Raw genomic sequence first — 17,283 nt, forward strand, 5'->3', positions numbered from 1 at the left:
ACAGATATGATTTCAATATAAACTAGCTTGAATGTACATCCAAACAATGATGTAGATTTAAGAACTGTAGGAAACCACTTTAGGAAAATAAAACCATTGTACGTAAGCTATATCATCTAAATACATTGCATCAAAATGTTTTGCAATTCCTACGTCAGACATTACAACCCTATAAATTTTTCCCAGGCAGTCCCTTGAATCTGAGGATGATTTTCTTTCACTGTAGAGCTATGCATCCTGAGGTGACTAACATTGCAATGCTTTATTCGCATGCCTGGCCACAGCAGTGGTAGGAGGAATTTAAAGGAATACATGGATGAAATGTTTGAGTTTAAACATGTTCTTTTCGCTATTGTGCTTGACCTCTACTTGGACCTGTCAGAAACACTCAAAGTGTTAGGCACCTTCATGGATGTATCTTCTGCAAAATCCCCACCGGTCGGAATCATCTGCTTTACTGGTAATTGCTTGCTGCAATGGAGCTCAGACAACAGGGGTTACCTTTGGAGTTAACATAAATTGACTTGAAGGTGGTCACAATTGCAGCATCTCAGAGATCGAAGGTGGTCACAATTGCAGCATCTCAGAGATCGTCAGGCATCCACTCCTCCTCCTTCCAGATGAGGAAGATGAAGTCATATATACTGTAAATGTCAAGAGTGGTCCTTTGTTGTGTTTTAATATTGGCTGCAATTGGGCACCACCAGGAGGAGTATTACAGTCTATAAGTGAGAAAGATGAGAGAGCTGCACTTGATTGAATGTGACAAAAGCAAACATATCTTCCAAGCAGGAACAAAGTAAACAGACCACAACAATTTCTCACACTAAATTGTAAGAGAACACAGCAGCAATTAACAATAATAATCCATCCATAAATTTCTTTGCAAATTGATGCTTCTGATGACTGTTGAATAGCCTTTTTGTTATACTGATATAATGTGGCATTCTTTTTTATTTGCTGGTGTGACTGGTTACAGGCAGATGAATGTTGGCAACCATCACTGCATTGGAAAACATTGAAAATAAGAGCAGGAGTAGGCAACTCAGCCCTTTAAAGCCATTCTTCAATTCAATATGATAATGCTTGATCATCCTTCTCAGTACCCTGTTCCCACTTTCACTCCATCCCCTTTGATCTCTTTCTTCCTAAGGACTATATCTATCGCCTTAAAATTGATCATAGACTCAACTGCTTTTTGTAGCAGAGAATTTCACACCTCACCAGTCTCTGGGTGAAGAAATTTCTTCACATCTCAATCCGACGTGACCTGCCCTGTATTCTTAGACTGTAACTCCTGGCTCTGGATTCCCTAGTCTTCTGAACACCCTTTCTGTGTTTATTCTGTGTAGTCACTTTAGAATTTCATAGGTTTCTTTGAGGTTCCTCATCATTCTTCCGAACTCCAGTGAATATAGTCCTGTATCTGTTCATATGTCAGTCCTGCCATTCCAGGAATCAGTCTAATAAACCTTTGTTGCACTCCCTGCACAGCTAAAACATCCTTCCCCAGACAAAGAGGCCAAAACTGCACGCAATACTCCAGATGTGGTCTCACCAAGGCCCTGTACAATTTCAGCAAAACATCTCTGCTTCTGCATCAAATCCTCTCGCTATGAAGGCCAACATACCTTTTGCCATCCACGGGCTGCTGTGGGACAGTGATAGTGGGCCTGCCTATGAGACAGAAGGTCTGTGTTCAAGTCCCATTGGCTTTAGAGTTGTGAAATAACATACCTGAACAGGTTGATTGAGAAATTACCTAGGAGAAAGTGAGGACTGCAGATGCTGGAGATCAGAGCTGAAAATGTGTTGCTGGAAAGGTGCAGCAGGTCAGGCAGCATCCTGATTCCTGAAGAAGGGCTCATGTCCGAAACGTCGATTCTCCTGCTCCTTGGATGCTGCCTGACCTGCTGCGCTTTTCCAGCAACATATTTTCAACTAGAAAATTATCTATGGTTGGTGTACAGGAGCTGGAATCTTGGTTCACTCAGTTTAGTATTTCGGCCAGCATTGTGTTTGCACCATCAGCCTTGTTGATTGTTAGCTGTCAGATTCCTTTACAATCTTATAATATGATAGGGTTGTGCTAAGAATGTGGCAGGTGGCATGCTTTGGAATTTGTTGGAGACCATTCAGCTCGAGGACTGAGTCTCAAATGAGAAGAATCCTCAAAGGGCTCCTTCCAATGCATACCGACTGTTTGTGGATCTTAGCTCTAAGTGCCTGGGCTTCAGATGTCTTGACTGTGCTAAAAAACAATCCATGAATGTCATAACTGTCAAGAATGGAGGGAGATGTTGCTGTTGCTGTTTTTCTGCCTAACTCTAATGGTGAAAAGCACTGGCTATATTAGAAAAAAAACATATAAAAAGCAGTAAATCTACAGAATGGAAACAGGCATTCTCATTGAAATACCTGGCCAAATAATTAATAATGATAAATAACCAAACCATTCCTTACTTTTTCTACATAATCCTGACTACTGTTCCTTTTTAAATGTAGTATTTATCCAATTATGTTTGAAGAGTACATTTAAATCTCCTTCCACCTATCTTTCAAACAGTACATTGTTGTTACTTGATTTTTCATGTTTGATTGCATTTTGCCATTATGATCAGGCAGAAGGATTGCAGCCAAGTACCATCCTAAACATCAAATTTCATCTTCTGCATTGGGTTGATCCAGATGCTCATGAATGAAAAGCTGAACATCAAAGCTCACGAAGTGAAGGTGAGAATATGAGTGTCATTAACATCATTGTGTAAACATAATAGCATTGTCTTTTAATACATGCTTATCATTTCCAGCTGCCATATGTCAACCAAACAATTTTATAAACATAGTAAAAATGGAAGAGTTATCTTCTGTAGGTTTTTCTGATGTTGATGATCTGATTTCTGCCCAAAGACTTGGAACCAAGTTGTCAATCGTAGAAACTTGCCTCAGCAAATGCTCTCATATTGGCACCTGAGATACCTATTTAAATGGTTGTCTATACCAAGTACTGGAACAGATATATTAAAGGTATATGCTGGGTGAAACACAGCTCCATCCTTCAGTTAATCAATCCACCTTCCTTTTGGACTGTACCTTAACAGGGTGGAAAGTCTCTTGTGTTCTGCTGACCATGTGGACTGTATTATTTTGCTGTCCTTCATTCTGATTGTCAATAATTTTCTTACATAAATTGCCTTTATGTGATTATCAGAGCAATAACCAAAGATATTATGGTGGTCTACTGTATTGAGAAAGACTGAATCAGCCTAAGAGTCTTCCCTGACTCTTCTTGCTACCTCCAAAGACTTGTGTGTACACCCATTGGAGTTCTATTCCAGCGGTTTCTTTAAATTGTAGCATTTATATCATCACTCCTCATTGTTCTTACCAAAATGAATCACTTCATTCTTCCCAGGAATGAATTTCTTCTTCATGCATGTGCCCATTTTATTCATGATTGATGTCCCCTAAACACCAATACTTCATGGTGTTTCACATTCTTTTTCCAAATCCAAATCATTAAGATATAAAGAACACTGCTCCTAATCCACACATAAATGAAAGATATTACTGTATACTTCCATCCAGTCTAATAAACAACCATTCACCATTACCACCTGCTTCATCTCGTACTCAACAAAATATTCAGTCACTCCCCCTTTATGTCACAAATTTGTTGACAAAGTCAAAGCTCATTCTGACATCTTATCAAATGCATTTTCAACATCCAAATGCACATCAACTGTACTATTTTTACAAGCCTTCATTACTTTATTGAAGAAGTTCAAATTATTAAAAATGATTTGCTTATAAAAAAATCCATGTTGGCTATAAGTCATGGTCTTTCAAGTGGCAGTTAATGAATATAGACTCTGCACGTTTCCTCAACACTGAGGCTGGTTTGTTTCTCTCACTTCTTAACAGAGTTTTGTTCTGAAATCCTCTGGGATCAACATTACTTCCATATCCACAGATGATTGAAAGATTGTAGGTAGACCCTCCACTGTCTTCACCCTATCACCCTCAACAACCTTGTACATGTTCTGCCAAAATCAGGTGGCATTTCTAAAGAGTATCCTCAGTCTTTTGAGTACCTCCACTTTTTGTTATCTTATCCAATACCTCTTCATTTTTTTCTTTGACATTAACAGGATTTTTCCCATGTAAAGACAGATACAAAGTACTAATTTAGCACCAAACCATATGTCATACTGAAGATCATCATCAATACCTCCACCAGATTTCCTTTTTAATCCTATTCAGGTCAACATTTCATTTGACTATCCTTTATTCTTTGTTTATAAAATACATAGAGTTTTTCTCTAATCTTTTTCGCTTCACTTTCTCTATTAACAGCAATCAAAAGCTTTTTTGTTCTATTTTAATTACATGACCAGCAAGTTCTAGTTTTGGGTGTAATTTTAAAATTCAATTAGTCTGTCCCTGAATTACCTCCTTGCTTGAAGACTTTCAGTTTCACATTTACTGATTTGCCACTTAATCTTTGTTTCCAACCCATCTGGGCCAAATTCCTTTTCACACAGTTTCTTCCACATTTATATGTAACCTTTTGATTGTTCTCTTTTCCATAATTACTCCAAACTCAATATATTCTGATCACTGTTGCCCAATTGCTCCCCGATAGAAATAAGATCCTTTGCAGTCTCATGAAGAAAGTTCTCCTTTATGTATTTGAAGAATTTATCTCACTCCTTTCACCAATTTCCCAAGTCTTTATAGCACTATTCCTTGTTTCTACATCATAAGTCAGAGTCATGGAGCATGGAAATAGGCCCTTTGGCCAATTCGTCCATGCTGACCAGGTTTTATAACCTGAACTAATCCCATTTGCCTCTGTTTGGCTCATATCCTTCTAAACGTTTTCTATCCATGTACCTGTCCAGATGCCTTTTAAATGTTGTAATTGTACCCAACTCAACCACTTCCTCTGGCAGCTCGTTCACATGCACCACCTTCTGTGTGAAAATATGGCCCATCAGGCCTCTTTTAAATCTTTCTCCTCTCACCTTAAAGCAATTCCTCTAGTTTTGGACTCCCCTATCTGACGGAAAAGAGCTTGGCTATTCACCTTATCTATGCCCCTCATGATTTTATACATCTCCATAAGACCTACCGTCAGCTTCCTACACTTCAGGAAGAGAAGTTCCAGCCTATCCAGCCTCTCCTTATAATTCAAACCTTCCAGTCTTGGTAACATCCTTGGTAAACCTTTTTGTATCCTTTCCAGTGTAATAACATCCTTCCATAGTAGAGCGACAGAATTATATGCAGTTCTCCAAATGTGGCCTTACCAATGTCTTGTACAGCTGTAACATGACAATCTAACTCCAGTACTCAGTGCTCTGACTGATAAAGGCAAAGGTGCCAAAGGCCTTCTTCACCACCCTATCTACCTGTTACATCACTTTTAAGGAGCTATGTATGAACACCCCTAGGTCTCTTTTTTCAACAAAACTCCTCAAAGACCTACATGAACTGTATAAGTCCTGCCCTGGTTTGTCTTAGCAAAATGCAACACCTCACATTTTTCTGAAATAAATTCTATCTGCCATTCCTCAGAACACTGGCCCAGTTCATCAAGATCCATTGTACTCTGAGATAACCTTCTTCACTGTCCACTATACCATCAATTGTGGCGAGCGCATTAACCATACTTCCTAGAATAGAATAGCCTTTATTGTCATGCGCACTTGAATGAGTGCAGTGAAAAGTTTGTAATGTCGCCTCTCCATGCCATCTTAGATACAGGGTACCTAGGTACAGATACTTTAAGTATTGTGACAGAATTGATATATTAGAAAGAAAAATAGACAAGCATGGGAATACGGAGTTTAAACATCCAGAATGAGAATAAAAAGTGTCTTTAAACTACTCAAGTTATAGTCCTTTTCCACTGAGTCCAAGGTCTTCAGGCTTCAGAAGACAAGGCATCCCCTCTGTCCTGGAGTCACCTCCAGGACTTGGTCCCCTCCCCCCCCCACTGGCCAGCCTATACTCGCTCTGCTCACGCTCCATTTCCATCCGCGACTCGGCTACCAGCTTGGCCCACACTGACTCTGTTCCCCACTCACCCCACAACTCATCTCCCTTTGTCTCACCTCCATTTGTTTCAGATGTTAAAAGTTGTGGGGGTGGGGAGGAGCTGCTGCAAGGAGGAAAAAAGAGAAAGGAAAAGGAAAAGGAAGTGACAAGAACAGCTCTGCCTGGAGCATCTTACTTTGTCACCATCTTCTTGGAATCCTATATTCTCAACCAAATTATTTATATAAATGACAAACAACAATGGACCCAGACCAATCCTTGCGGCACACCACTGCTTAGGCCTCCAGTCTGAAAAACAACTTTCCAGCACCACCCTCTGTCTCCTATTTTTGAGCCAATTTGGTATCCAATTGTCTAGCTCTCCATGGATCCTATATAATCTAACCTTACTCAGCAGTCTAACATGTAGAACTTTGTCAAAGACTTTGCTGAAGTTCATGTAGACAATGTCTACTGCTCTGCTTTCATCTATCTTCCTTGTCACCTCTTCAAAAAACTCATGTAGAAAACCATGCTGATTATCCTTGCCTTTCCAAATGCACCTAGATCCTGTCTCTCAGAATCCCCTCCCAACAACTTACCCACCACTGACATTAGTCTCACCAGACGGTAGTTCCCTGACTCTTCCTTGCAGCATTTCTTATGTACTGGCACAACATTAGTCAACCTCCATGTCCTTCCAGCACCTTACCCATGACTGCAATGATACAAATATCTCTACTAAGGGCCTTTCAATTTCTTCCCTAGCTTCCCACAATGTCTTGGGATATACTTGATATACTTAGGTCATTCTTACTGAAGCTTGTGTGCAGGATTCCTCCACCAACTCTTTTCATTAATGGGTAGATGCAGTCAAATTGCAATGGGCATCCACAAATTAGTGTTAAACACAACTTCAGAATAGCCAAGAAGGTCCCTATGCAATTTAGTTTTGCCTACAAACATGTTGCATGTTAAAAAGAGATGATGTGGAGGTGGCCGGTGTTGGATTGGGGTGGACAAAGTTAAAAATCACACAACACCAGGTTGTAGTCCAGCAGGTTTATTTGGAAGTACTAGCTTTTGGAGTGCTGTTCCTTCAATAGCTAGCTGTGGAGCAGAATCATAAGACACAGAATTTATAACAAAAGATCACAGTGTCATGCGTATAACTGATTTATTGAACAAACCTAGATTGCTGTTAAGTCTTTCATCTTTTAGAATGGGATGCAGGTTTTGGTTCATCAGTATGTAAATCCCAGAACTTCTTTCAAATCACATTCTCGAGATAACTGAAGGTTTCATGAAAAAATAGTAACATCTCAGCTCAGACAATGCATTAAAAGTGTGAGGTTAGAGTCTGTCTGTATCTGAATCTTGAGTCAGACTGGTTCTATTTCCACAATAGAAAATTATAAAATGTTACATGGATTAACTGCCTGCATTGACTGTCTGCAGATTGTGTGATTTTTGAACAAAATAGAATGTATCTGCAATTACAATTATGCAAATGCAAATTCACCCCAAAGACTTATATATGTATGCATGTGCATGTGAGGGAGAGAGTGTGTGCGTGTTGGGGGGAGGAAAGAGTGTGTGTGTGCATGTGAGTGTGTGCAAGTAAGTGTGAGAGTGAGAGTAAATGAGATTGTGTGTTTGCATGTGTGCACCTCTCAGAGGGTGTATGTGTGTGTCTGAGAGAGGTCCTGTGTGTGTATGTAAGAATGTGCATGTATTTGTACGTGTGTGAGTGTGAATGTGTGAAAGAGTGTATAGTGTATTGGGGTCACCTGTAATGTGACATGAACCCAAGGTCCCAGTTGAGGCCATCCTCTTGGGTACTAAAATTGGCTATCAGTCTCTGCGCAGTCACTCTGTTGTTTCATATCCTGAAGTCTGCCTTGGAGGATAGTTACCTGAAGATCTGAGGCCGAATGTCCCTGACTATTAAAGTGCTCCCACACTGAGAGGGAACATTTCTGTCTGGCGATTGTTGTGTGGTGTCCATTCATCCATTGTTGTAATGTCTGCTTGGTGTCACCAATGTACCATGCCTCGAGGCATGCTTGCCTACAGTGTATGAGATAGATAACGTTGGCCGAGCCACATGAATACCTGCCATATAATACCACTTGTAATGGTAGTATCCATGTCAACACTCTGAACATCTTGTGGTGGTTGCCCTGCCAGGGTTGTGTGGTGTTGTGGTCGACGTTGTCTTGAAGGCTGGGCAGTTTCCTGTGAACAATGGGCTGTTTAAGGTTTAGTGGGTTTTTTTAATGGTGAGAAGTGGAGGCATAGGGAAGATCTTGGAGAGGTGTTCATCCTCATTGATAAAATGTTATAGGCTGCCAAGATCATGGAGTAGTTTCTCCACTCCCGAGAAGTACAGGACAACAAAGGGTACCCTATCGGTTGCATTCCATGTTTGTCTCCTGAGGAGGTCATTACGGTTTCTTGTTGTGGCGTCTTACAACTGGTGATCAATATATTAAAAATTGTACCCTGTTCTTACGAAGGTGTCCTTCAGCACCTTCAGGTGGCCATCATGTTCCTCCTCATCTGAACAAATACTGTGTATGCGTAGAGTTTGTTTGTAGGGGATGGCTGTTTTAATATGTTTAGGGTGGAAGGACTGTGAGGTTTTCTGTAGTCTTGCAGTAGAGTGGCGTACTGAGGTGTCCATCCTTGATGGAGATACCTATGTCCAAGAATGAGACTGATCCTAAAGAGTAATCTATTGTAAGATGCAGTAAATGTGTGAATAATGTCTTTATTTTCCAATTTGTTTACACTCTAATGGCCTTGTACAATAAAAGGCATTGCACAATGTTAGGAATTAGTTTTGAAAAAACGTAGTAATTTTGGGAGACAAGAATTTTAGCTTGATGCTCTTGAGGCTAGCGACATTAGATGCATGGCCCAGTTGTCTAAATTAATGATAATCTTCCTTTACTTCTGTTGATGCATTTTGTCCACTTTACTGATGTTTCAAAAGGCTGTTTTGTACTGAAGGCTGTTTTGTAAGTCGCCTGCCACAGAGTAGTGACTTAATGTGCAAGACAACATTGCTTTTAGGCTCAGTAACAAAAACAGAAGTTGCTGGAAAAGCTCAGCAGGTCTGGCAGCATCTGTGAAGAGAAATCAAAGTTAATGTTTCTGGTCCGGTGACCCTTCCTCAGAACATAGCTTTTGGCCTTTCGGCTCAAAACAAAAGCAGCAGCTTTTCAGGACCACTCATTTGTGCGGACCACAGCAGTTACAAATTCTTTGCTTCACTTTCCACAATTACATGTTTCACCTTTAAATAGTGGAGTCTGATCAGGTAAAAGATAGTAAAACAGTCCAGTTTTATCCCTGTTACAAATGTCTGTTAGGGTATGCTCATTCAGAATATGGACAATGCCATTTTGTAGCCAATCATACCTTATTATGCCATAACTTGTAAATCCTCACTGCTTTCTGTGCAGAAGATGATGCATACCTTATCATGAATTGGTCTAGCCATCCATCACTGCAGGTGTGCTCTTTATGGCTTAGCCTCTTTGTAAGGGCCATTCCCCCTTCCTGCAGGATTGGACTAGTGATGGCAATGTTCTCTGCTCAAGCTGCCTTGAGCCATGTTCACAAAGCTTCTTCAATATCTGGATGAGAAACCATTTTCCATCCTCTTCCTTGCTGACATTGTTCCAGAATTTTCTCCTTGTGCTTCAGAATGGCTGGTAAACATGACAGTGGAATCTCCCGTTGGTTAGTGATATGAAATTTTCACTTTATATAATGTTTTTCCACTTGTTGTAACGAGTTTGACTGGACTTTTTTTCCCCTCACATTTAGCCATACTTACAGGCTTTCACAGAAAGATTTTGATATCAAATGATGGATTACCCATGATTTCATGTGTGGCCCGACCCTGCTCCAATTGATTGCTATGATCACGGGCTAAACTGGTGTGAGCTTGGCTAGTTGGAGTTACCAGTCTGGAACTTTGATTTATTACAGGCATCATTTTAATGGATATCCTAATTTACGGCAGAAATGGCTGATAATTTCAACACAAGTGGAATTTCATGTTATCACAATTTTACTAAGTATTGACCCAGCACTGTAATTTCAAAAAAGTTCTGTTTCTATTGTCAATAGCCATTTGTTTAGTCTAAATTGTAAATTACAAATGAGCAGTACATTTACTGGACTTCTGGCAATTCAAAGAACGATCAAAGTACTCCATTTATTTTCTCTTTGGAATGTGTTTATTTCTGAAGATGGCCTATTTGAAGGTTACAACACATCCTTTCAAAAGGATGAAGTTACCAGTTTAGATATATTTTTAGGAACATGATGCTGACATTTAGAAGTATCAGCTGAATCAATAAGATCAAAGCCAACAAATCTTTGAGATTAAATAATTATATAAAGCTCTGAACAATATTAAAAGAGCTTTGTGTTTTTTTGAAGAGGAATTCATTTTTTACAAAAATCAAATTATCATATTTTCATTTCTTCTTCTATTGCCTGAGTCTCAACTTTGACTTTCTTTGCTGGTATATAGGATCCCATTCCTGCTGCTCGTTCTGCTTCTTCCTGAGTGTAGGGCTCTTCGCTTAACTGTTTTAGTCTAGGAAATACAGAAGTCCACAAGATTAGTACGAGAATTCAACAAATGACCTGGTAAGTGAACATATACAATTGATTTATTTTGTTTATAGGCCTTGTGTTCCAATTAAGATATTATGAATTGTTAAATTTATGCAGGCTAACACAATCGTTAAGCAGGTGTTTTCCTGTTATTGGCAGTGATAGACTTGGCTAGATCTTTGCTCAGGCACTGTAACAGGCCTCAGCAAAACCTAACTTTGGAAAAGAGAACTGGTGCAACTTTTCCAGAACTACAGAGTAGACTAATTAGAAAAGTTAGATCACATGAAATTCAGGGTGAGCTTGCCAACTTGATACAAAATTGGCTTAAGGCCAGGACAGAGAAAGTGATGATGGAGGGTTGTTTTTCAGAAGCAAGGCCTGTGACCAGCCCTGTTCCACAGCGATCAGTGCCAAGTCCACTTTTTTTGTCATTTTAAATTTTTTAGTTGAGAATATAGAAAGTTGATAATTTTGCAGATGACGCCAAGATTGGTGGTAAAGTGGACAGTGAAAAAGGTTATCTAAGATTACAAAGAGATATTGATCAATATGGTGGGCTGAAGAGTGACAAAACGTGTTTAATTTGGCTAAGTGTGAGGTATTGCATTTTGGAAAAAAAAGACAAGATCTATACTATTAAAAGTAGTCCCTTTGGGCAGTGCTGTAGAACAGAGAGATCTAGAGGTTCTGGTACATAATTCTTTGAAGTTTGCATCACATATAGATAGGGTGGTAAAGAAGGCATTTAGCACGCTTGCCTTCATTCCTCAGACCTTTGAGTACAGGAGTTGGGATGTTATATGAAGGTACAGGACATTGGTAAGGCCTCTGGTCTCCCTGTCATAGGAAGGATATTATTAAGATGGAGAGAGTTCAGAAGAGATTTGCAAGCATGTTGCTTGGAATGGAGAGTTTGAGTTATAAGGAAGGGCTGGATAGGCTAGGATCTTTCATGCTGGGAAGTAGGAGGTTGATAGGTGACCTTATAGAGGCTTATAAAATAATGAGGGGGTACAGATAAAGTGAATGGCAGGTGCCTTTTCCTTAGGGTAGGGGACTTCAAGACTGGGGGCATATTTTTAAGTTGAGGGGAGAAAGATTTTAAGAAGACACGAAGGGCAATTTTTTTTCCATAAAGTGGTTGGTGTGTGGAATGAATCTCCACAGGAAGTGCTGGATGCAGGTGCAATTATGACATTTAAAATACATTTAGATAAGTACATGAATAAGAAATATTTGGAGGGATATGAGTCAAGCACATGCAGGTGGGACTACTTTAGTTTGGGTTTATGGTTGGTGTGGACTGATTGGACCAAAGTGTCTGTTTCTGTGCTATATGACTCTATAACTGACAACTAATTGATACATCTAAGGACAAAATCAGACTGGGAATTAAAGCCCCCTATAGTTTTTGATTTAATCCCTGCCCTCCCCTTCACTGTTTGATCACACAGCATTGCCCTTTGATGTGAAGGGCACTGCGTGTCACTGGCCACTTGGGTGTTTCTTTGCTTCCTGGTGGTGGAAATTGAATAAAGATTTGTGCACCTTGTGTCTTTCACTGTGTCTCACACCTACACACACACACAACATTGGTGCTGGGGAAAAAATAAGCACTACTGCAATTAGGCGGTAGTGTGGTGGTAAAAAGAAAAAAGTTTAAAAATTTTTTTAAAATAAAAGGAAAAGAAAGAGAAAAAAAAAGCCCCTATAGTTCAATAACATGTCAGTACTCTTGAATAAAGTTTCTACAAATTAGTGTTGTGAGGTTTGTAAAGTATAATTGAAAATCCCTGCCAAACAAAAGACATGAAATGTAACATATAAGTTTGGGGTGAGGTACAAATTAAGCAGAGCACTTAGTCCTAATAACTTTCCAATGCCTCCTGTTGAGAAGTGCATATATATAGTGAATAGGTAGAGTTATTTAGCCAGTTTGTGATAATCCTATTATGCATAACCTGCCAAGGTTTATAATTGAGCATCAAGATGTTGATGATACATTGTCCATCAGTAATAGTCACCGACTATAATCAAAACTAAATGGAATAACTGTACAGTATCCCTGTCCTACTGTTTGAAGATAGCTTACAGCTTTATCTCAATAATGAAGCAGTCTTCTCTCTGGCACATCACTAAATATTTTGTAAAAATTGCCAAAAATATCTACCATTCATAGTTACCTTTCATAATAATAAGCATTACTTAGTCCTGGATTGAACTTTATAACAATTGACATTACCTTCGTTTGTGAACTTTTGTTTTAAAATGCTCTTTGAGACTTCTTTGATCAATGAAGTACCGCCTACAAATGAAGCAAAAGGAAGGAGGTCACTAAAAATTAAAGGACTGAAAATTTTGTTCAACTACTCATCAAAACATTAATGGCTTGCTAGGGCAGCATTTATTGCCAAAACCCTAACGGCCCTTGAGATGGCGATGGCAAGCCATCTTCTTGAATGCAGCAGAGTCACTGCTAGACCTTTTCAGAGGGTAGTTAAAAGTCACCAATGTTGTTGACACTCTGGAGTTACATGTCATACAACGGTTCAAAATTGGCTCACCAGCACCTTCAACAATAACTTGAAATTAACGAGAAATGGTGGTCTAATCAGCAACATGCAAATACCATGAAATAAAAAATTCTTAAAACATTAGAAAATGACTCTTTATAACTCTTGGTCTATAACAATTGCAAAATTATCAGCAGCACATCCTCAACTGATCAATATCCCTGCTCCCAGTGTCTTTTTGGTCTCAGGCATTGCAACTTTTTTGGTCAACTCAACCCAATTGTGTTCCCAGAATTCCAAGCTGCGAGCTATGGAGAAAAGGCTATTGAAGCTCCAGAGTACAAAACATCTGTAATGGCAAAGGGGTACAATATTCAATTAAATGCCAACAGTCAATAAATTGGATTCTTCCGCAGGGATATTAATTTATTCAAAAGATATCACATTTGTTCACTTACGCGCAGTGTAAGCAATAGAATTGTGCATTTCCTACGGCATCATAATCTATTTCCTGGTGCAATAATTTGTCTGCATTTTCAGGTTTCATATCTTCATGAATTTGATCTAAATCTTTTGTTCGCCTTTTTGTTTTCCATTGCTTTGATATACTTTTCTTTTTGTCACTGTTGTGATTCCGTATCCTCTTTGACCGAGTCATTTCCGCCGATGATCTTGAAACAAAAACCAATAGAAATACCTGTTTAAACTTAAAATAATTCCCAACTTTAAAATTTTTAAACGTAAGCACTAACTACGGAGTTTGGAATCTCTTCAACTGCAAATCCAAGCTGCATTAATGTATCATGTATTTCACCTCACCACAGATCGGGGGAAGGAGAGAGAATGGAGAGGTATGGAGGAAAATGTGCGTGTATGGAATGAGCTGCCAGAGGAAGTGGTGGAGGCTGGTACAATTGCAATATTTAAAAGACATCTGGATGGGTATATGAATAGGAAGGGTTTAGAGGGATATGGCCCAAGTGCTGGAAAATGGGACTAAATTAATTTAGGATGTCTGGTCAGCATGGACGAGGAAAATGGGGATGGAGGAAAATTCATAACTGTTTCATCTCCTTCTCTAATTTGAACATGATTTGCTGGACATGTTTCAAGATTTTGGATGTGAGCAATTTTTGCTTCCTTATGGCAGAACAACATTCAAAATATAAATACATAACAATAGTGATCACAACATTGAGAAATATTACCCCAAGAAAAGTTATATATTATTTACACCACTGAGCCAAAGCAGAACTATCACAGAAACTTGGTTAAGAGACAGACAGGATTGGCAGCTCAACTTTCCAGGGTTTGGATGTTTCAGGTGTGAGAGGGATGTAAAATGAAGGAAGACGGTTCAAGCAACCCAAGTTTAGGCATGTAGCACCTCATTAGATGAAGACTGGATTGTTCGGTCCAGCTGCCAAGGACCTAAGGTTTTGCCTGGAGCCTTTTGATTAAATATAAGTTTGTAATTCAAGTGTTTTCACAGCTGCCTAAGCCATCAGCAATATTTCTTTCCTTTTTCTCTCCTGGCTCCTATTTATATAGCCAAGGATCCCATTTACTCAACCTACCCTTCCACCTTAAAGATTTGCATTTCAGAATTTCAGTTCTTATGTTCCATATAAAATGTGCATCCTCTCTAAATTCTTCTTCTCAAGATTTCTTAGTCATAGAGTCATAGAGATGTACAGCATGGAAACAGACCCTTCAGTCCAACTCATCCATGCCGACCAGACATCCTAAATTAATTTAGTCCCATTTTCCAGCACTTGGGCCATATCCCTCTAAACCCTTCCTTTTAAAAGACATCTGGGTGGGTATATGAAATGTTGTTATTGTACAGCCTCCACCACTTCCTCCAGCAGCTCATTCTATACACGCACTACCCTTTATCCATTTAATCTGCTCATGTTCTCAGTTCCACCTATTCATGTAGGGTCTGCAATCTTTGCTATTTGCGCTTATAGGAAGTAATCTGGAAAACTTCCAACAACAATTAGTCACTATTTGTTGATCTATTTACATAACCATATATTGTTTTAAGAAAATAACTATAAGATAGATGCACCATCTGTGATCAACTCAGGAATTTTATCTAATTGAAAGAAAAGACATACAATGTGAAGATGATGAGTGGCAGGTCAGACATTGGATTTTGAAATCCAGTGAAGTATGATTGAAAAAAAAAGAATATGTGAGACTATGATAGAAAGCTGGCTACAAATATTAAGACAAAAAAGTAAGAATGACTGAAAATATTTAAGAAGAGTAACTAAAGTGAGCATTGCTTCCTTACTGGGGAATAAATAATGGGAAACAAGGAAATCATGAAAGCATTAAATAAGTATTTTGCTTCTGTCATAATTAGGCAAGACAAAAGAAATCTCAAGGAAACTTTAAAATCAAGGTAAAAGAAAGGAGAAATTTACAGAGTTTAGGACAAGGCAATAGGAAAACGTTTGACTAAAAGCTGACAAGTCCCCTGTGCCCGATGTCTTACATCACAGAGACATAAAAGAAGTGACTGTAGACACAACAGATGCAAAAATTGTGAACTTATAAAAAATTCTCTAGATTAACCAAAAACTGCAGCAGTAAATTGCAAATGTAACATCAGTATTCAAGAAGAATGGATGACAGAAAGCAAGAAATTATAAATTAATTTGCCTACATCAGTAAGAGAGAAAATATTAAAATCCATTAATAAGTTAATCACATTATGATTTTAACAATGTTCTGTTATCAGGCAGAGTCAACATGGTTTTGAGAAATGGAAATCATGTTTGACCAATTTATTATCGTTCAGTGACATCAACAAAGTAGAATCTGTAAATGCAGCATACTTGGATTTCCAAAAGGCATTCAATAAGATGCTGCATCAAAGGTTAGGACTCTAGGCAACTTGTGCTATGGGGGTAATACCAGTAACATGGATAATTTAACTAACGGGAAGTAGGGACTAGGAAACATGGGTCATCTTCAGGTTGGCAAACTGTAACCAGCAGAATGCCCCAGAGATCAGCATCGAGGTCTCAACCATTTACAATCTATATCTATGACTTGGATAAAGGGACCAAATGTACAGTTATGACATTTGTGGTCAAAGGATAAAAGGCCTTTAAATACATTTAGATAGGTTAAATGAGCAACATAGCCAGGCAGTAGCTTGCCAAGTTAGTTCCCAGTGCTGGCTTCTGAAGCCACAGTCATGCAGGGATCACAGAGCTACATACAGCTGAATAAATATTTAGAGGGAACACAAATTTGTAGACAGAGATTTGGCAAATGGATTGCAATATAGGAAAATATGAACTTGTCCACTTTGGCTGGAATAGAATTCATAGATTTCATTTATATTAACTTGAGAGAACCTGTATAGCTCTACTGTATAAAGTATCTTGCTGCCCAGGTATATGAACTATCATGAAATACTATCATACAGACAAAAGAACTGATTAAGGCAGCAAATAAAATGTTGCCATTTATTGCAAGGGAAGTGAAATATAAGAGCAGTGACCATTGCTAGAGTTGTATAGATAAAATCATCATAGTCCTAGCAGACAATGGGGGTGCTGTCTCACTGGAGAAAGATGACTGGTGATGGTGTAACCTGAGAGTCCATTCCTATCTTCTATTCTTCAATGCCTTTTACCCACATTAGACATGGAACAGTACAGCGCAGGAACAGGCCCCTCTGCCCACCTCAGGGGAGAGGAGAAGGTGAGAAAGTGGGTCCTTCATAGTGACTTCAGCTATAACATAAATTGAACTTTTTTACCTCGTTGATTTTAACCCTACTGCGAATCCTCTTGCAAGGATGCCTGCCTTGAAGAAGTTTTCCTCCTCTCTCTACAAGAATCTCAGGGAGTCTCTCTCTCACTGCAACTCCCAGGTCATTTCCTCAGCCCTGAAGCTCTTCAACCATGTCCTGAAACAAACTCGCTATCACAGCCACATTTGTTTCCTCAGTGCCTGTCTCCGTAACCAACTCACCCCACACGGAAAAACGCCTGGAGGAAGAACGCCTCATCTTCCGCCTCGGAACACTTCAACCCCAGGGCACCAATGTGGATTTCAACAG

The 17,283-nt window shown here is 39.1% G+C and overlaps 1 protein-coding gene and 1 long non-coding RNA gene across 2 annotated transcripts in view; one reads left to right on the top strand and one right to left on the bottom strand.

The window, feature by feature from the left end:
• LOC122563529 overlaps positions 1–17,283 on the top strand; it is a 40,674-nt gene that overhangs the window by 11,901 nt on the left and 11,490 nt on the right. The window contains exon 3 of the long non-coding RNA XR_006315626.1: positions 2,622–2,733. This is a non-coding gene — a long non-coding RNA (uncharacterized LOC122563529). The remainder of the gene's footprint in view (positions 1–2,621; positions 2,734–17,283) is intronic.
• znf593 (zinc finger protein 593) overlaps positions 10,277–17,283 on the bottom strand; it is an 11,438-nt gene continuing 4,431 nt past the window's right edge. Inside the window, exons 2-4 of the mRNA XM_043717373.1 lie at positions 13,655–13,867; positions 12,926–12,988; positions 10,277–10,660 (exon numbers count right to left, since the gene is read on the bottom strand). Coding sequence (XP_043573308.1) covers positions 10,531–10,660; positions 12,926–12,988; positions 13,655–13,854 — 393 coding nt within the window. The 5' untranslated portion in view covers positions 13,855–13,867 and the 3' untranslated portion in view covers positions 10,277–10,530. The remainder of the gene's footprint in view (positions 10,661–12,925; positions 12,989–13,654; positions 13,868–17,283) is intronic.

This window comes from Chiloscyllium plagiosum, chromosome 27 (assembly GCF_004010195.1).
Source record: "Chiloscyllium plagiosum isolate BGI_BamShark_2017 chromosome 27, ASM401019v2, whole genome shotgun sequence".
NCBI classification, from domain to species: domain Eukaryota; kingdom Metazoa; phylum Chordata; class Chondrichthyes; order Orectolobiformes; family Hemiscylliidae; genus Chiloscyllium; species Chiloscyllium plagiosum.